The sequence below is a fragment of the Hemitrygon akajei genome, chromosome 20 (assembly GCF_048418815.1).
Source record: "Hemitrygon akajei chromosome 20, sHemAka1.3, whole genome shotgun sequence".
Lineage (NCBI taxonomy): Eukaryota > Metazoa > Chordata > Chondrichthyes > Myliobatiformes > Dasyatidae > Hemitrygon > Hemitrygon akajei.
Window position 1 is genome coordinate 24,967,501 of NC_133143.1, and position 21,683 is coordinate 24,989,183.

Sequence of the window (21,683 nt, forward strand, 5' to 3'; positions counted from 1 at the left end):
CGGTTAGAATGACAAATAAAGTTTTTGAATCTTGAATCTTGAAAAAGACAACATCCGTCATTAAAGATCGCCACAATCTGGGCCATGACATCTTGTCACAGCAACCATCAGGCAGAGTGTACAGAAACCTTAATCAGGTTCAAGAACAGCTACTTCCTTTATAGGTCCCAATGACGAGTCTCGGCCCAAGATGTCAACTGCTTATTCCCATCCATAGATACTGCCTGACCTGCTGAGCTCCTCCAGCACATTGTGTGTATTTCCCTTAAACCATTCAGTTCTTGAACCAACCTGCACATCCCAAATCACTCAGTAAGGCAACACTATGACCACTTCGCTCTGCATTGGATCTTGTGTTCTTATTTTGTTCCAATGGTGTTCTTTCTTGTATAATTTATGCTTGATTTATGTTTTTCTCGTGTGAATATTTTGTCTCGAATGTTCTGTGCTTATAATACTACTACAAGTAAGCTTATCATTGCACCTGTATATTGTGCATATGACAGTAAGCTCGATTTTGACTTTGAATTGGCTGAATACACCACTACTTGTAGCCTCTTGTGTTCCTGTGCTTTGAAGCTACTTTTGCAGATTTTGATGCAACCTGTCAAAATACTTTCCACTGTACATCTCAAGTAGTTTGCCAGAATCTTCGATGATATCTTAAAACTTCTAAGGCAGTACAGGCGCCAGCATATCATCATCGTAGCTGTTTGTATGTGCTGGGCTCAGGATGTTGACACCCAAGAACTTGAAGCTGTTCACTTTTTGCATTGCAGAACCTTGAATGAGAACTGATGTATGATTCTCCAAAATCCCCTCCCTAAAGTCCATGGTCATATCCTTGATCTTGCTGCTGACACCGTGGTTGTGGGCAGAATTGTGGCTGATCAGGCAGCATACAGGAATAGGTCAGTTGGGTACATGCTGTTGAGTGCAAGGCTGTTGTTGACCTGTTCCTGTATGCTGCCTGATCAGCCACAATTCTGCCCACAACCATGGTATCATCAGCAGCTTTTGAGATGGCCTTGAAGCTATGTTTAGGTGTGGAGAATTGAGCAGGGTGCTGAGCACAGAGCCCTGAGGTGCCCCTGTATTGATGGTGGTGAGGAGAAGATGATACTTCTGATCCTCACTGATTATAGTCTCCCAGCAAGGAATCTGAGGATCCAGTTGCAGAGTGAAGTACAGAGGCTCGGCTGTTGGTGATTGCTCAACTCATTGGCCTGTTTCTGTGGTTGTAGAACTCTGTGACTCCATGAAATTATCTGAAAAGATATTTTAAGATAATAATTAAAAGTTAGAATTTGAGAAAATAAGAGTAGTCAGTGATGGGAGGCATTCCAATTTTCATAAATATTGATTTTGTTCCATGACCACTGGGCCCAGAATCAGTTTTGCACGGCTGTCCACTCCTGCTTCAAGCTGCTTGATTCGCTCTTATGTGTGGCACAATATAGTAGACAATTCCACTTCCCACTGTTCAACAGGAATCATGAAATTCTGCTATTTTTGGCCTGTGCATTTCTGACCCTGGGTCATAAGGTGTTTGCTCTTGCTTTCTCTTCTTTGTGCTTGTGGCTAGGCCTGCTGAATGCATTTTGTTTCAGTCAATGTGTCCTAACAGGTACTGGTTACATTGTAAAGCTTATAACATACCTGCTGTGAGTCACTCAGACCTGTACCTCATCAGATGATGCTGGACTACAGCACCTATTATACGGCAGTTTAGTAGTGCTGTATTAGGGGGCACCCATTCTTACATAAATTGCAATACTAACAACGATCGTGCTCTCCATTAGCTTAAGAATGTAGAACATTATAGCTCTTTGGCCCATAAAGTTGTGCCAACCTTTTAATATACTCTAAGATTACCGTGGTGGGTCTCATCAGCAAGAAAGACAAATCAGCTTACAGAGAGGAGGTGCAGTGGGCTAACAGACTGGTGCAGAGCCAGCAACCTGTCTCTGAATTTGAGCAAAACAAAAGAGATGGTTGTTGACTTCAGAAGGGTACGGTGCGACCACTCCCCACTGAACATTGATGGCTCCTCTGTTGAGATAGTTAAGAGCACCAAATTTCTTGGTGTTCACCTGGCGGAAAATCTCACCTGCAATACCAGCTCCATAGCCAAGAAAGCCCAGCAGCGTCTCTACTTTCTGCGAAGGCTGAGAAAAGTCCATCTGCCACCCCCCCATCCTCATCACATTCTACAGGGGTTGTATTGAGAGCATCCTGAGCGGCTGCATCACTGCCTGGTTCGGAAATTGCACCATCTCGGATTGCAAGACTCTGCAGCGGATAGTGAGGTCAGCTGAGAAGATCATCGGGGTCTCTCTTCCCGCCATTACAGACATTGACACCGCACGCTGCATCTGCAAACCTAACAGTATTGTGAAGGACCCCACGCACCCCTCACACAAACTCTTCTCCCTCCTGCCATCTGAAAAAAAGGAACCGAAGCATTCAGGCTCTCATGACCAGACTGTGCAACAGTTTCTTCCCCCAAGCCATCAGACTCCTCAATACTCAGAGTCTAGACTGACATCTACATCATTTATTATTATATTGTAATTTGTCCTCTACTGTGCCGATTGTCTTGTTTATTAATTATTGTACTGCAAAAGCACTGTTTTGTGCACTTTATGTAGTCCTGTGCAAGTCTGTAGTCTAGTGTAGTTTTATGTTGTTTTACGTAATCTAGTGTAGCCTTGTGCTGTCTCACATAGTCTAGTGTAGTTTTGTGTTTCATGTAGCACCAGGGTCCTGGAGGAACGTTGTTTTGTTTTTACTGTGTACTGTACCAGCAGTTTATGGTCGAAATGACAATAAACTTGACTTGATTGATTGATCAAGCCTTTCCCTCCTAAATAGAGCTCTAAGTTTCTCGTGCCCATGTGCCCAAGAGTTTCATAAGCTTAGGTTTGGCAGGTTAGAGCCTTCTTTTTTCAAATAGAAGAACGTAATTAGTATGAACCACATTATTCTGTTTGAGTGATAATGATTGGATATGTCGCTTTACCACAACACACTACTGAGAAATCGAAAGTTTTCATTTTATCTATGATCTTGATTGTGCTGTATTTCTTAATGTCACCTAACCATGGGGCTCTATGCCCACTCTCACCATTTTTGAAGATCACATACAGCCTCACGGAAACAGGAACTCCCAAGTTTAGCAGACTTTTTAACCTAACGTTGCAATAAGAAAGAACGATGGGTTAAAACAGTGAAATTGAAAAAAAAAATCCAATGGAAGCTAATTTTGCATTCTGAATTTGACCTTTTGACAAAACGAAATCTCAAAGCAGGGTTCAAAAATTATAGTTACTGTCTAATAAGTATATAGGCGTAGTGCTGCCACCTACCGTTTTCACCAGTTAAAGTCAACGCAATTCAGTACATTCAGTATGTGTATGTCAGTTTCTCGTTTTAATTTTTTTCTATATGCGCTTACGTACAAATAGTTGAACCTCTCATGTAATTTAGCATACTATACCATGTCAGTAACTTTTTTGCCGTTAAAAATATGCAGAGCGTATTTGTTTAGATCAGCGTCCTATTAAATATGGACTAGTTTATCGGATATTAATTTGAATCTACCAGTGGGACTAGATTTTAATGTTACTTTCTGCGAAAATTAAAATCTTCACAATTCTTATCAACTTTGAAAATAAGTTGTTTCTATCAATATTTCGTATTCCTACTCCCGGTTCAGCACAAACCCTTTTTGTGTGCCGAGCACCCTGTGTTTCATCCTACATCAGTCAATACGGTAGAAGGTGGTCTACAGAGAAAGCATTTGACGCTCCTCCTTTTGCCATGCCCAACCCACTTAATGTGCTTCTCATGCTGCCTAACGTTCATATGTTTCTCCTATACGGGTGGAAATAGAGAATAAAATCTGCAAGCAGCTAATTTGATGCGTTTAGCGGGTTTTATTTATGTTGTAATAAATTGCTTAAATTAATATTATTACAGAACGGGCTTCTCTGTACCGATCTGTATATTAAGGAGTAGATTTACACGCAGGTGTAGATGAAAAAACTCCTTAACGTCCAGCATTTTGTGCGTGTTCCTTAACCTCTGAAATTCGCTGAAGTGAAGCTGTAGCATCTCATTTTAAGCGCTCGATTTTGTGTCAATTTCGCGAAACTTAGCACTGGTTGTCGGGTGTAAGCCGGAGCGAACGAGGGAAGCAGGCACACACACACACACACAGAGTGAGGTGGGGGGGGGGGGGAGAGGGAGAATAGTATCGCACAAGATCGAGTTGATTCGTGTCTGAGTCGGTACGACGGGCAAATGCCAGTCTGGGGAGAGGGAGAGACATAATGCAGCTTTAATTTAATGCTGGAGGGTGGAGGGAGGCGGAGGGGTGGGGGAAGGGGGGGGAAAAAGTACATTAGCAGCCATGCCCCCTTTAAGTTGCTAGTGTACACTCGAATGAGGTCAGTCACGCCGCTTCTCATTGCACGCGCCGCGGGGCCGGCCGCCAATCCGGTGGCGCGTGGGCGGAGCGGGGCCCTGGAAGCGTTGGAAACAGACGCGGTCTGGGCGAAAGGCGCTCGCCGATTGGCTGGAACTTGGACACCTTTAACTCGACGTCACAATGGCTGGGACTGGATAAGAAGGCGAATCGAGTTCGCGTCTGGTTTAAGCAGCAGACACAAGTTTTTTATATAACACAGTCTTCCCGCATGGTCAGAGGGGGAAGGTTGTGCCAAAGTATATACACATTTTATTACAAGAAACCAGGTTCTTTTCTGCGAACGCGAGGAGCAGCTTGTAAAGCACAGCGGCTTTTGCAATTAACAGAAAAAAGTGCAAGCTAGCCAAACTGCTACAGTATAAAAGCCTTTTTCCCTCAGTGCCCATAGAGCAACAATATATTTTAGAAAGAGATCATGGTGCAGCAAACGAACAACGCAGAGAACACGGAAGCAGTGCTTGCCGGAGAGTCCACCGACTCCGGCGCTTCCGATCTGGGCATAGCTTGCTCACCAGCGGCGGACTCCGTGGCATCGGATGGAGAGAAAACGGACGAGCCAAACTGGTGCAAGACCGCCAGTGGGCACATCAAGAGACCCATGAACGCGTTTATGGTGTGGTCGCAGATCGAGAGGAGGAAAATCATGGAACAGTCCCCGGACATGCACAACGCGGAGATCTCGAAGCGCTTGGGGAAGCGCTGGAAGTTACTGAAAGACAGTGATAAGATCCCCTTTATCCGTGAAGCCGAAAGATTGCGCCTGAAACACATGGCGGACTATCCCGATTATAAATACAGGCCGAGAAAGAAGGCAAAAAGTACAAGCAGCAAACCGGGAGAGAAAAGCGAGAAAATCAACACTAAACCCTCGGCTAAAAAGAACAGTAGCAGCAATAGTAGCATTAGCAAGTCCAGCAAAACGCACAAGATCATCTTGGGCTCGCTCACCAAGACTCCGACCATTCACCAGCATCCGCAGTCAGGCACCACTACTTCAAACACAAACACTAGCAGCCAACACTCGATTTACAAAGCGCGGACGAGCCCCGCTTCCAAGCACCTTGTAGATAAGAAACTGAAAGAGAGGCGGTCGTTCGGGGGCCAGGGCAGTACCTCTTCAGCCGCCGTGCCAGCCAGCCCGACCCTCAGTTGTTCAGCCGAGCCCAACGACCCGGTCAGTTTCTATGAAGATCTGGCGGGTGGGACAGGGGTGCGGGTCCCCGATTCGCCAGTAAGTCAGCGCAAACACCCAGGCAACTTAAGGTCGATTTCACCGGCGCCCTCCACGACCCACTCCTGTTCCTCTTCGTCTCTGGCCTCGTCTTCCGACGAAGAGTTCGAGGACGACCTTATGGACCTTAGTTCAAGCCCCACTTTCGAGAGCATGACACTGGGCAACTTGAGTTCGTCTCTGGACAGAGATTTGGAGTTTAATTTTGAGCAGGAATCGGCGTCTCACTTTGAGTTCCCAGATTACTGCACGCCAGAGGTGAGCGAAATGATTTCAGGGGACTGGCTGGAATCAAGTATTTCAAACCTTGTGTTCACGTATTAAAGAGCGGCAAGTGAAAGAAACTGACTTGCTCTTTTATCTTGGAGGGAAATAAGGGATCGTGAATTAAAGTAATTGTGATCCAAGTGCTGTAAAATTGCGTGATCGTAATGTCCGATCGCAAGCCTTCAGCGGAGAAAAAAAATCAAACAAATCTGCCGACGTGTTTTAGGAGGGACTGATATTCCGCTGAAAAAATGCCGAGTCTCGAGTCTGGATTGAAAAGGAAAACCTGAAATTGATTTGCACGTACGGGAGAGGACACGGGCTTCGCTTTAGGACAGGTCGTTTCAAACTGTGGAAAGAAATCGCCAAACAATTCGTATTGGTACAGACATATAGACATAGGCGAAGACGTGAGATCTATACGCGAAGAGAGCGTTTCATAGAAGAATAACCGTGTTGGATTACTGTATATCGTTGGGTTCATAGAATGTTGTACTGTACTTCCCAGATTCTGTACAGACTGAAACAGTCAAAATTGTTAGGACGAGTTAACCAGATAGATGGCGCTCTGTATGATTCCTACCAACTCACCAGCTTTTTTCCCTCTATTATTAACGCAACTCAAATCTCCGCCGGACTGCATTTTCTGGACCAAATTTCCTCAAAAGTTCCATATTCCACAAATTCTACAAAACAAAATGAACTTCTTGTCACCGATGTTTCATCCTCGTATTGTTTTGTTTCCCTTGTAAATGTAATCAAAAACCATTTTATATGGATGTATTTATACTGGCCAAACATTTTGACTTTTTTTTCGTAGGCCTGTTAATTACCTGCACCGTTTTATCTCCTTCACTGAAGGGCTAGAGTTAAACTTTTAATTTTATATTTAAATGTAGACTTTGACACTTTTAAAAAAGACAGAGAAAGATGAGACGTTTGATTATTTTCTCAGTGTATTTTTGTAAAAAATATAAAGGGGGTGTTAATCGGTGTTTATCGCTGTTTGAATTTCCTGATCATGAACAAAGAGGCTGATATCACAATGTTGCCTCTTTTTTTTGTATTTTCACATGTTTACACACTTCAATCTGCAAGTTTTGTAACGTAAGGCTGCAGTTACCTTTATGTCGGCTTCGCAGCTGTTTTTGACGTTAAAACTGGCAACGTCCCTTCCTGTCTATTATAGCTGATATGTCTCCTTTATAGTATTTAAACATGGGAAACGATTTGGACACTTTTACCTTGAAACAGGTGACCTTAAAGCTTCCTTTACACTTTGTATTGGCTCCAAGTAAGCAAAAATTAGCGAAATGTAATGGGGGTAACCAGGATATTGTACTTATTCCAAGCCTCCTGAGGGTGAGCACCAGCGTAAATTACAAGGGATGCTGCACATTAATGTGGAGTTCCTTAAATGGCGCTTAACCACTGGATATCAAACATTGATTTGAGTTCGCTACACAATATTGTGTTTCTCATTCTGTAATAATAACTAGTATTAATTCTTATAACTTGTCGGCAAAATATTATTGTTTTTTGGCATGAAGCTAGCTTATATAATTCCAAAATCAGGTATAGCTGTTGTGGGGGTTTATTGAAGGGAAGGGGTTTGGAAAAAAGTGCGAACGCCTTTGTATATTTAAATCTGTATTATACAAACATGAGACTGTGTTTCTTGTCTGTGTCCAAAATGACCGCGACAGGCATTATAGGCAGCAACCATGAAAACAAGAATCTTGGAAGCTGCCTGATTTAGTTTTTTTAAAATCTTTTATTATTTTAACTATTTTTTTATTTTCACTCATCCTGTGCAATATGCTGTGTATAGTCTGTCAGATCATGCCTAAACACAACTTTTTTTTAAAAAAAAGAACATTCATGCCAGCTAATCGTGTCAAGTCACTGCCTGTCAGATTGTTGATAAACTCTTGTAAATAGTACTTTGAGAGTAAGAGAGAGAGAGAGAGAAGGAAATAAAATCAGCTGGAACTGAACCCTAACCACTGAGTCCCTGTTTTAATGCAGAGAACTGGGGTGCGGGTGGAGGGAAGAAGCGCCAATCTGCTCAACGCCGTTTTACGTACACTAAACGTGTACACGCACTTAGCGTGACGAAAAAAGATTCTAAAAAGTCATTCCAAACACTAAGAACTTAGCTAGCAAAAATAAGGTTCCAAGAACCGAAAGCGGAAGCACTGTCTATGTTTATGTGTGTATGAGGGGGAGGGGGGCAAAACAAGTAAAAATTGTTAATTTTCACGTTATTTCTTGTCAATTTCGAAATAAACAAGCCACACATCTCTCTATGTTGTCTGACTGGTGTCTTTAACTCTTGCGGCATAGAGAAGGATCTTTTGAAAAGGATTAAGTTTAAAAAAAAACTGGAATCTTAACTAGCAAACGTCCCACCAGATATAAACGAGGTCTCATAAACAGTCTTTGTGCCCGCCACATCTCACTCCTGTATATCTCCCGCTTTCAAGTACGAACACATCTCTCCCTTCTCTTGTACTGGACCTGAACTCAAAAGATTCAAGATAGGAGCTCATTTGGAAGCATTTGATGTCAGTTTCCCATCCGGAGGTTTTCAAATCCTGTAAATTTAAATACTCACTTCGGTATGAATGCCGCTTGATTTCCCCAGGAAGTACGCGATTAGACAGTTGGGAGGCGTGGGGGGAGGGGAGATTGTATCGTCTGGACCAGAAAGAGGTAATGCAGTGTGAACAACGTGTGGTCTGTGCAGTGCAACTGGATATAGGGCTATTCATAAAGCTTCACAATAAGCTTCCAACTACGGGGGCCGGAGGATTTCACTGGCCTGTAGCATGTTACCGCGAACTGCTTCAGCATTTTGACAGCAGCCCTTTTTTTTTGTATTTATAACATTTTATTGAAAGTTAGCTAAACGTTTTACATTTTAACTGTGCAATTGGACGTTGACAAAAAAAAGGAATAATGTAGCGTCTAAGTTTTTCCACATCTTAAAGCTATTAAGGTATATTTGAACCCACTCGGCCTGAAGTTGGTGAGCCCTTCCCCCAACTCCGTTCTCTCGTCACACAATCCATTACAAAAAAGCCGTCACACCTCTTTGCAATTGGGTGTAAGGGACTCTGGTACACGGACGTTAAAACCTTTTGAGCGAAGCAACAAACAGCAGTTGGCGAATTAATTATAAGGGCGGGGCGGGGTGTCCTGGAGAGGTAAACGGGAGAGGCTGGCTTTTCCTGAGTTGGGAATTGCGAGGGCGAGCAGTATCCATTTTCAACTCCTCTGTCCCTAACAGACTTACGCAGAACGACCAGTAATCAGTTCAAAAGAATTACTGGCAAAGTCTTGTCTCGCTATAAACCATAACCGAGGGGGAAAGAATGCGATTTCGTTACTTTCTGATAAAGGTTTGTTTTATTTTAACGATTGCAGTTGCAGGTCAAATCTTTATTGACAAAACATTGAGTAGTTCACCCGCCTAGATTGCTGAGGCAGACCCCTATAAAACAGCCATAAAGCGATCATGTTGGCTACTTATGACTTTCTGAAGACCGCCTTTCTTTTTCCAGACGATGCACAATGTTTCAAGAATTGATGTCTAAATTACCATGAAATAATAGTTACTGTGTTTGTTAATATAAAGAAAATGGCGACTTATTTTTAGTGCGGGAATGAACCTTTGGTTGCATTCAAAAGAACTGTGGATAACAAAAGGATCAGAATTATAAGGACTATATGGTTTTTAATTTTGTCTAACGAAAGGCCTGTAAATCAGTGACATTGTTCACTCCAAGCTTTTAGCTGCTGGAGAAAAGGACGCTACTAATGTAAACTTGTGGGTATTGTCACGGTTTCGTACTAGTCCCCATTAAGCAAACGGTTTGCCGAAACGGCAGCCATCTCTTAAGAAGGCAAGAGAATCAGCAATGGCGACCTTTCTACGTACATTTGGAGGTAGCAGAAAGCATAGCCCCGTTTTATTCAGCCAGTTAGCAAATGAGAATGTAACATTGCGGACATTCCGAAATAACATTGCCTTATTTCCAAACACGATAAACTGAACCCACCCAGTCTCTTTACAGAAATGTCAGAATCTAAAATTTCAAATTGCCCATGTCATCTGGAGACTTCTTGATATAAAGTTGTAATCGAAAGCACTTTAAGTCACAGCATGTATATTTCACTAAAACATTCAAGCCTTGATATCTCACAAATATCAGCCTGATTAGGGGCTGACTTTAAGCAGCGATTTTTCTCTGTGACTCCTTAATGTGGAAAATTAGAGGAAAACATAATTTCTTGTGGAATTGATAGAATCTAATTTATTTTCCCTCTTATTCTGAGCAGAGGGCCATTAAAGCAGACTTTATTTATAACGTTAAGATTAACATAAATTGTAGCCTTACTTGGGCCTGGTGAAAGGCCCATTGCAGTTACTGAAAAGCCACAGTATTGTTTAAGACTACCTTTAGATACATATTCTCTAGCCTTAGACTTAGGTCTTGTTTAGAGTGAGAAGCTGCAATCTTATTCAGAATTTGCTTTCAGATCAGTAGAAATTGCAGGGGTGGGTAATAGGAAAATTGCCTTAGAGTTCAGAAAACAGTATATCTAGTTTAGCTGTAATTAATTTAGGGATGGTAATGTGAACTTAGGTTGTGAGAAGCTGAAGTTTTGTAGAGGGTTAACATTGTATGCTTTTGTTGTATCTTGTTTGGGTTTACAGTTGGGAGAAGAATTAAACTTTAAACTTTGTATTAGGCCTTTTTTAGGGTTATGGTTAATCTCGCATGGGTTTAAATTTAAGAGGAACTGCAGTTGTTAAACAGGTTCAGTTTACTGCAGCATCTTAACTAGTTTCTGCTTCAACTTTATGGTTAGTTCTTGGTTTAGGTTTAGGATTGGGAGAGTCTGTTTGTGGCTATTACTGGTTTAAATTCAGTGCTAAGAATGTTTGTAAACAATGTGTTGTGTCTGTAAAGAAAGTGTTGGGGTAAAATCATGCTTAGAGTTCTATTGTTTGAAAGTTAGATTACGCCTAAGTGAAAGCAATGTAGTATTTTGAAGGGATTGCAGTTAACAGAGGGAAAACGATTTATAATATAAGGCTGCCAGAATGAGCAGTTTTGAATACATAGTAATACAATAATTAACGATGAAAGGAAACAAAGGTTATGATACATGTATGTGGCACAAGCCTACATATTGATTTTAAATTCATGAATAATATAACTCAACATTTTAAGAAGCAGGGTAATACATGGAAGTCTAATAATCTCAAAGTGTTTTTTTTGCATCCATTGGTATCTTAAATTTTACAAACCACAGTGCACCATCAGTAATATTGATGATCTCAAATATTCTGGAGAGGCTTGAGATTTGTGTATAATGCACGTGCAACATCAATGCAGAATAAATATACCAGACAAAGGCTGCAGATGATGGAATCTAGTGCAAAAACAAGTGCTGGAGGAGCTCAGTGTGTCAAGCAGCATCTATGAGAGGAAAAGAATTTCCAGTCCAGTCTCTACATAAAGTCATCCCTTGCAGAATGCAAAATGTCACTGTGTTAGATCAGTCCCATTTTTTCCTCAAAGCTTTTCTGCGTCTGTCAAACCACAACTAGAACCCTTGGATGTCTTGATCCTTGTAATTAAGAGCATCCCGTTATTTCAAATTCAAGCTCTGCCAGGAAATGCTCAGAAATGGTTTTCTTTGTATAGTTTTCGCACTGTCTCCGCAACTGGACTGGATTTGTCTTACTTACTTTTCTCAACTTTCTCAGTCCTGGCGAAAAGGAGCATCTTCTCTGTCCACCACCTCACTCCCCACCCCCGCGCTGTCAGTACACAACTTTGTAGTTCGTTGGGATGTGCATGGCATTTGGCAATGGGAGTGTAGTGTTACGATGGAAATTTGTAGGTGAATTTGTTCTATTTGTAAACTGTGCGGGTCCGGGATCTGAAATGTTTGGTTAAAAACAAACGCAATAAAGATAAAAATACATATTTGCGGATAGTTTATAATTTCGAAAAGGCGAATGTCAGATTAATTTATTGAACGCATTCTTTGTGAATAAGTAAGCAATTAAAGTTACATGTGCTGCAATAACGTTCATAGTTTATTGATGCATTTCAATCACGGCTAATATCTGTCTTTCTTTCCAGCATCCCGAGGTCCGGGCCTCCCCGCACCGGTTTCCCCTCGTGCTCTCTGGTGCGGGAATGTAGGGGTACGGCAGCTGCAGCACCCTGCTCCTGAAACCATTGTTGCTGCTGTCAGACGAAGCTGGCACGGTGATGAATGACATTCGGTATCCCACTCCAAAATGGTTCCAGCACCCACCGCGCAGAAGTGAAATGGCTCTTTCAAGGTCAAACATTAAATACTCTGCGTGGGTGACGTTGTAGACTAGGCTTCCTCATTCTGCATAGCTGTCTGCGCCCTTTGTTATGTTCTATCAAACCATCGCTCCATAATATCTCGTCGCTTGTCCAGTTGGGAATACCACGTCTCGTCCCTACCTAGACATTAGAACAATTGGCACCAGTTTTTCGTGCGCTAACTTGCACATACAATTAACCCGGTTTAGATCGCGTTTGTGATTATTTCCGGGTGAAATCCTGTCCATTTAGTAAATTCGGAATAAAAGCAAAATACTGGAAGTAGTCAGCAGGCCAGGCTGCAATGGCAAAAAGAGGAATATCAACGTTTCTGGTCGAAGACCTTCTGTCAAAGCTGAGAGAAAGCGGCTCGGGTTTTTCGTTGCAGAGATTACAGGGAAAGGATAGATAGGATTCCAGCGGCAGAGTGGAGCCGCGGTTGCTGTGGCGTTAAATTTGATGAAACCATTTGGTAGATAGATTAATGCGCATATCTTATAGGGAACGCGCGCGCGCGCCCACACACACAGACAAACAAACAAAAGAATGTATAAACACCGTGCAAGACAGCAGTAGCAAATTTACTCGGGTACTTCTGTGTGCAAGTCATCCTGATGTGCCAAATGTTTTCCTTCTTGCCATCAGTTGTGCAGCTAATGACGCCCCAAGACACGCATTTGCTCCCTTACCAACATGAACTGGAGCTTTTGGCTGCAGTCTATGATGTTCCTGGACCACTTGTAAAACAACTAAGCGAGTTGTACACGTTCGGAGCTCCTGAAAGGGTGGTATCGGCAGAAACCCTCATTTAAACAGTACTTGACAAGTCTTGTTCTGCAATATAATGAATCTGGTTCTGGACGGCAGCTAATTTTCGATCACCTGCGCACTAAATTGCTTGTTTGTATATTTTATTTTCTCTCTATATATTTCTATACACACCAGAGTCACACGCCACGACCCCTGCGTAGCTATTCGTTCCACAGTGAGGGACACTTTTAGCACAGTACTCAGTTAGGGCAGACGATTGCACAGGGGGGCGGCCACACTCGCAGAGAAGAGACCCTTCCCCCATTTCTGCCTTTGTGGCTGTCTTGGGGGGTATTTCTTTAAATCCTGGCTCTCTCCAAAGTGTCTTTTTTAGCTCTGACGGAAGCTCCCGTCAGGAATTGCACAAGTCCTGTTTTGGTGCATAATTCAAGGTGCTGTTTATGTTTTTGACTAATTTCATGATGTATGTGTTGTTATTACTATTTGCCCAAATGGTATCGGGGGTGTTCAGTTTCAAGTTATTCTAAGCTGTTTGACACGTTACAATCTCACTTTCATTTTGACATATCTCTTATTGGCTGGGTTTTCTTGTTTAAAGTTTTATTTGCATAAATCTGTTCACGAATTGTCCTGAGAACCGATGACCCTTCGCCCCTGAATTCCCAGACGGAGGTCAAGTGGGAGGTCCCCAACCCATTTAAGCTTGGAAAATGAATCAGGCCGAGCTTGTCCGGAGACTCGTATCGTCTTACGTTTCAAATCGAGGAGATTCTGAGAAGGACAAAACGCTTTTTTTTTCCTCATGTCTTTAAAGATTTTCAAACGATGACCATATTGTAGCAAGGACATAGCCACGGAGCCTGCGTTATTATTCAAAAACAGTTGGCACGAAGCTGCTGAAATCGCACTTTCAACTCTATTACATGGCATTGTGACTCGGGTGTGGACGTTCTCTCAAAGGGAACTGGGAGCGATCTGGTTAGATTCAGCAGAACCGCAGCTGTGTGCTGATTCAAACCACTTGAGGACTGTGTAGCCGCCAAGTAGCTCGTTAAAAGTATTATTGTGCGTGTCTGTGGAACGCCTATTCAATAAACGGAATAAACCTCCTTTATTTAAAAGGCCAGTTACTGGGCTTAAGATAAAGCTCCTTCCCCACAGTCTTGGCACGAAATGAACGTGCCAAATATATATTTGATCCAGTGTGTGTGAGTTTGTAACAGGAGGATATATGGAGGATGGAGGGATGTGTAGGGAGGAGGGATTACATCACTGTCAACTTTGAACTGATTCCACAATCTATGGACTCACTTTCAATGACTCTATAACACATCCTCAGTTTGTTTGTTTATCTATCTATCTATTATTTACACAGTATGTCTGTTTTTTTCCATTGGATGTTTGTATTATTTGTGTGCCGTGGTTAATTCATTCTGTTGTACTTCTCAGTTCTGCTGTGGATGCCTGCAAGAAAATTAAGCTCAGGGTGACTTTGATAATAAATTACTTCGACTTTAACTCTGCGTGAAAAAGTTGGCCCTCAAATCCCTTTTAAGTCTTTACACACTTAGTCTAAATCTACTCACTGTCCCCCCTTGTTTTCCTATATCCTTCAGTTCCATTGTACTCGCCAGTGTCTTACATTCATAGCTAAAGCCCTACGCTGGTTTGACTTTCCAGAATGCACCATCTCACACTAGTCTGCACTGATATCCATTTGCCACTCCTTGAACATAATCTTCTCCACCATCTTCAACACCTCCCAATTTCATGTCATCCACAAGCCTACCTATCAAGCCTTGACATTTGCACTCAAAATCATTTATATAAATAACAAAGAACCCAACACCACCCTCCATTCCAAAAAAACCCAACCTCTAACCACCACTCTGCTTTCTACCTCCGAGCCAAATTTGAATCCATCTCACCAGCTCTCCCTGGATTCGATGGGACCCATCCTTTCAGACTGGCCTACCATGCAGGACCTAATCTACAAACAAAAGGGGTAAAATGTCTGGGAGCTTTCCAAAAATGCGATATAAAAGAGGATTTGTTCCGCTGTCTGCTTCACGCTTCTTCAATAGCAGTGAAATCCGAATAGGGCAGATTATATGGGCAAGACCGTGTGTGTACGAGGCACGAAATTATAATTAACCTTAGTGCCTGTGTGATAAAATATCTGCGTAGCAATTGTTTAACCCCCAGGAAAGGCACGGACCAAGGTCAAGTATGTTTGTCTTCCGGTACTGCGAAAGATAAGGCTTTCATACCTATTGAACGTTATCGCATTCAGTTTCAAACCATCCGGTCCATTTACCGGTGAAAGTCCACTAGAGGATTTGGAATAAAAGAAGCTGGAAACTGAAGAGTGTAGTCCGCTTTGATGCCGAAATCAAGCACGTTTTATCTCGATAATACTAACCTCAGGTGCACATCAGGTCCGTCTTTAAAATGAGTACAACCCCGATATTAACTAACTGAGCCTCATCTCCACATGCGGTGACGCTACCGCGTTGCCGCGCTCACCTCTGCCTCGCTTGCCTTAATCTTCAACTCACTAGCTTCGGCTTTAATTCCCACTTGAAGCAGGAGCAACCCCCACGACAAGTTGACTGGGTGGCGGGAATTCTGATACCTCCATGAGCATGCTGTCTCTCCTCCCACAGTGTTTATTGGAATAGTTGAAACAAAGGACAGCTTTTATGGGGGGGGGGGGGGGGGAGGGGTGCGGGGAAGGATCTGTGCGACCAGTTCGCGCCATGGTATGGACACGTTTACCCAATTTGTGAAAATTTCGTGGGGGCACAGTGACCAAATGGTGGAAAAATATAGATATTCATTGTGCTTTCGCTCATATTTATGGGAGTCTTTATGCCGCCATGCTAAGATTGCGTTGAGAGCATTTTTTTCCCCTAAGACTGGATGGAGTCCAGCTTTTCATGCTTTTGAGCGGTGAAGATGGGGATCTGTGCGGATCGCTCTCTAAACATGGCAATCCACGCCAGTGATTTCCCCAAAGTCATCGAGTGGGCGTGTTGTATGTAAGGTACTTTTAGAGAGCAACGTTGAACTCCATGTTCCATGTCCCCCCCCCCCCCCGGATATACAGTATGCTTCAAGGTGAAACCTTTGCAAATCAATGAAGATAAATGCAGAGTGAGACTAATGGGGTCACTCGGTTTGAACAGTTGTCACTTGACGTGCTAAGTCTGCACGTGAAATTTTATGATTTTGAGGGGAGAATTAAAGCGTTAGGTAGGACACACGCTTAACAAAAAATGACTACCGATCACAGACTGAGATGATGTTCAAAAAAGTGGGCTAATAATATACTTCAGTACGGCAAGGAGAAATGCTCAAATGTTCCGGATTATTTTAATAAAGAAATACGATAATTAAAATGAAATAATACATCTATTGTCTACTACAGTAGTCACCAAAATTTAACACATGGTTAGTGCGATCGTGCAAGATGCGAATGTGTAATCGAATGTCCAAAAAAACACATCAAGGTAATTGGAGTGCAGATGTCTTTCGGCTGACTCTTCCCCTTTTGTCAGCGAGAGACCAGTTCGTCGGCATCTTCACAAGGTGCTGTCAAATCGCAATCACCTTGTCGTCTGCTGACTGCGTGGTATAAAGAACAAGTTTAGTCCGCTGACCAATGGAGGAATGGCTGTAAAACCTCAAAAATCAGGCACTTAGATTTGAAATTAACGCAACACATTTACCAACGGAAGAAACGCTTGAATCGATAATGATAACAGTGTATCGTGTTTATTCCGTTCTATTTATGATCTCCCCTTCTGTTGGAAGTTTGCCGTATTTACAAGTCAACATACGTTTCTGTAAATGCACCTTGTTGTTGGGAGACGGCCGTCTTAAGGAGCTTCTCTGTGTGGTGAGGAAAGGTGCATAGGCTGCTATTTGATGAGGGGAGTTTTATTGCATCCAGAGTCGCTGTTTTGACTAAATTACCCCGAATTGGAGATAGATGTGCAATCACTCGGATTAAACGGACTGTTAAATTCAATTGGCCAGCAACAAACCATCGCCAAACTCCCGTCTTCCCCACCCTGCGATCAGCTGAGATGAGAATTGATTCAAGCCTATAACTCTGACATGATTGAAGATTTGTGAAAAAAGGTAGGCAAAGGATTTAAAGATTGCACGCTTGAGTAATCCACGCCGAGCTAGTCAATTTATCAACTTTGCCTCCACCTCCACCTTGTCTTCAAATTTATTTGGTCATTTTCTGACACCTCTCCCCGCTTTCTCGATCTCTTTGTCTCCATCTCCTGAGACAAACTATCTACTGATATAACACCATAAAATAGGAGCAGAATTAGAATATTCGGCCCATCTTGATTAATTTATCATCTCTCTAAACCCCATTCTTCCGTCTTCTCGTAACCTTTGAAATAATTACTAATGAAGAACTTTCTAACCTCCGCTTTATATGCACCCAATGATGTGGCCTCCACAAATTACTGTGGCGATGATTTCTACAGATCCTCCACCCTCTGGCTAAATAAATTCCTCCTCATCTCAGTTCCAAACTGACGTCCCTCTATTCTTTTACACTTTATAACCCTACTGGCTCTCATATCTATCTTGACTTTACCTCTTTCTACCCTGTTACTTGTAAAATAATAAATTCCTTTTCCCAGTTCCGCCGTCTCCGGCGCCCCTGTTCTCAGAATGAGTCTTTCCTTTCTATAACAGCTAAGATGTCTTCCTTCCTCCAAGAACGAGATCTTCCTTCCTTCACCATAGATGCAGACCTCGGCCGCATCTCCTTCATTTCCCAGACATCCGCCTTCACCTCTCCTTCCCGCCACCTCTACAGAGATAGGTGTCCTTGTCCTTACGTAACCTCTCGAGCGCACCATTCTCAATAACGTTTGCCGTCCACAACGCGACCCTACCACTAATCATATCTTTCTCTCTACCTCCTCCCCCTCTACTTTCCACAGAGATCGCTCTGGAGGCGAATCTCTTGTCTGCTCATTCCTCCTCACTGATCTCCCTTCTGGCAGTTATCCCGTAAAGCGAGGTAAGTGCTACACCTGCCCATGTACTCCTCGCTCAGCACCGTTCATGGGCGGAAACAGCCCTTCCAGGCGAGGCGACACTTCAACTGCGAGTCTGTCGGAGTCATCAGGTGCTGGTCGTGTTCTCTCTCTGCGTCGGTGGGAGCCAGTTCCGCCGAGTATCTTCGCTCCGTCCTTTACAAAGAGCAATATTTTCCAGTGGGTATTCTTGTCTATTCGACTTCCCATCCCCTTCCGACGTGTCGTTTCATGACATCCTCGATGAGGCCAAATTTAGGCTGGAGGAACAACACCTCATATCCTGGGTAGCCTCCAGCCTGATTTCATGCACATCGATTTCTCTAACTTACGGTAAGTTCCCCCCCACCCTTCTCTTTTTTCCCATTCCTTATTTTGGCTCTCCTCTTACCCCTTCCCTTCTCCTCACCTGCCCATCATCTCCCTCTGGTGTCCGTCCTCCTTCCCCTTCTCCCATAGTCCGCTGTCCTCTCCTATCAGAGTCCTTCTTCAGCCCATCACCTTCTAGCTTCTAACCCCAAGCCATCTCCGCCTCTCCGAGTTCCACCTATTACCGGCCAGCTTGTACTCCTCTCCCCAACTTTTTAACTTGACTTCTTCTCCCTTCTTTTCCAGTCCGGAAACGTCGATTGTTTATTTATCTCCGCAGATGCTGCCTGACATCTTTGTCCACCGGGCAGTGGTCAGCACGGAACACCCTGCAGGCACTGCGAGGGAAGTTGGGTCGAGTTTAAAGAAGCGAGTTGGTTCTCTGAGCAGACTATACAGAGCATCTGACAGTACGCCTTACCGCCAGACCTCAGCAAATGGCCATCCCAGCACGCCCGAGAATCCCTCACACTGCGCGCCGCCCTGCAGAGGACTGCAGGTCGAGTGCGTGGAGTCACGCGTGACAGAGGACTCTCGGATCTATGGTCTGCTCCCAGCCACACACCCACAGACGGACATCATCAGCTGCTGGAATATCATCTACTCGGCGAAAGACGCCCTTTGGTCTGTCCGAAACTTGGCTGGTCCGTCAGCATATCGAGATTCGGTGGACGGAATGCTGTTAACTGGCATATTCCTGGTTACGCACAGGGAGACGCACTGTAGCTTGGTGTAGCCATCGCGAGGGCTAGGTGAGAGAGGACTACGGTCCTCTACTGGGCAGGGAGGAGCCGGGTTGGATGAGGAAGCCTTTCGATTATTATAAAAGTCACATGAGGGCAGCGGTGCGACTGGTTATAAACAAAGCAACCTAATATTAAACGCATGTTTACGAGTAAAATAATGAAAATAACGTTGCACGGTTTATTCTGTTTTTTTTTTACTATTAATTAAGTTCATTTTGTTTAAGAAAATATGCATGTGGTGCAAATTATCGCTCCAGCAAAGCAAAAATAATTGGTTCCTAACTCCAGGTATCAGTTCAAAAAGACTTGGGTTTCATTTCGGGTACTGATTACACGCAGCCAACGTGCAGCCGGTAGGGAGAGGTGGACAGCTTATAATGAATTAGTCTGCCGTGAAAGAGGCGGGAATCGAGCCCGTAAAAAAGGTGGAACAACATCGAGAATAACCGCGAATAAAGAAATTTTATTAGTTTAACAATGCAAATACGTATAAGAAGCTAGACAGATAGCGTGGGAGAAATGAAATTCCGATTACTAGCGTTGGACATGGGGCGTGTGAAGGAAGAGCACGCCTTTGGTTGGAATACTTCATTCCTGTTAGGTAAATTCAATGCAAAATGTATCCATTGATAGTCGACTTTTAATATCGCTTCATCATCATCATCGCAATGATGATCAAAGAAACTGAAGGTTTATCGAATTCGTCCCCTTAGACCATAATTGGAGTAGAATTGGGCCGTTCGGTCCGCTACGAAATGCATCATTACCTTGCTACACAAAGCGTTTTTCTTTCGACAAGAATGGGATTGCAAGACATTAGTCGGGTTTGATATTGGTGGACTGCATTCTGTGGATCCGGAATCGAATTATGAAAACGTGACTTGTATTAACTTACATTCTCAGCCATGTCGAACCACTTGCAGATAACAGCCGAACTGTTGATAAGTTTAAGATTGAATATCCATCACTTGGCGATTTTGCATTACACCATTCACCGTGTAATGGTGTGTGCAATCAAGTACAGCAATGTAGGAGATACGGTCTTTTTTAATCTCTGAGGCGGATCTAAACATAATTAATTTCGCTGTCCAACATTGACACCAACAATATAAAGGCAAATATTATTTTACGTGATGGGACATAATCTGCCAATTTACAGTATATATTTTTACATCTTCTTGGCATTCTTCTCATCCGACTACTGATTAGGCGTTTGGTCACCAATCCAGCCTCCGCAACAGGTTCGTGCATAGAAAGAAAATAGATCTGAAACGCATCAGTATATACTCAGCTTGCTTCTTGACGCACGGAGTTAAGAATACACCTGAGGTTATTTGATCCGCTGGGCTCTACTCAACGTAAAGTCAATGTCAGCCAATGCGTTGGAATTAGTGTGGAGTGTACACCACAGCAATGAAGATGCGTTGACCTTTGGCCTCCCCTTGTGCTAAGATGAGGCCACCCTCAGGGTGGAGGACATTATATTCCGTCTGGGTACCCCCTCCCAACTTGATGGCATGAGTATCAATTTCTCCTTCCAGTGAGCAGATTCCTCTGACCTTTCACTTCTTCTTACCTGCCTATTACTTCTCCTTGGGTCCCCTCCTCATCCTCTTCCTCCTATTATCCAAGCTGCTTTCCTATCAGTTTCTTTCTTCTCCAGCCCTTGACCTTTCCCACCTGCCTGGCTTCACCTATTTCCTTCTTTCCCCATCCTCCCACCTTTTTATTCTGGCATCTTCCCCCTTCCTTTTCAGTCCTGAAGAAGTGTCTCAGCTAGAAAGGTTGACTTTTACTCTCTTCCATAGATGCTGCCTGACCTGCTGAGTTCCTTTAGCACTCTGTGAGGGTTGCACAGATCAGTTTACTCAGAAAACAGAGGCCATTCATGAAGTGTAGGTAATAGAAGCTACGCCATCTTCCCCCAGAAACAAAATGCAAGATAAATACTCAGTTAAAAAAATGCTTCGAAAGAGTAGATACATTTAGTCACTTAGAGCTCCAAGCTTAAATTTGCAGGGTGAAACCACGTGTAACATCTCTAATTGTGTTCTTATCTCTTTGTGTCTCTGCTCAATAACTCAACTGGAAGTTTGCAACAATTTTGATTTATACAAATTTAAGTTTGTAAAGCATCCTGTTGCTCACTCTATGTGGTATCAAAATTAATGAGCTAAAACTGGACAGAAAAAAATTTCTGGGGAAACACTTGGAAGGGAAAGGCAGAAGTAATAAGGAATAAAACATTTGAGGTTTATGGTCTGTAAAACACCAGTCGTTTGAACAATACACTGGAGGTTCACAAAACGTCGGAGTTGTAAGAGTCCAACTGGGCAAAAAGAAAACATGATACAA

At 43.1% G+C, this 21,683-nt stretch overlaps 1 protein-coding gene across 1 annotated transcript; it reads left to right on the top strand.

The window, feature by feature from the left end:
* Positions 1–4,451: 4,451 nt before the first annotated feature.
* sox4b (SRY-box transcription factor 4b) lies at positions 4,452–7,993 on the top strand. The gene has a single exon (XM_073024016.1). It carries the CDS (start codon positions 4,908–4,910, stop codon positions 6,045–6,047), a length of 1,140 nt encoding a protein of 379 aa, XP_072880117.1. The 5' UTR covers positions 4,452–4,907; the 3' UTR covers positions 6,048–7,993.
* Positions 7,994–21,683: the final 13,690 nt, after the last annotated feature.

Bases quoted from the DNA above. Each gene is read 5' to 3' on its own strand.
- sox4b (XM_073024016.1), top strand. From the start codon at position 4,908: ATGGTGCAGCAAACGAACAACGCAGAGAACACGGAAGCAGTGCTTGCC.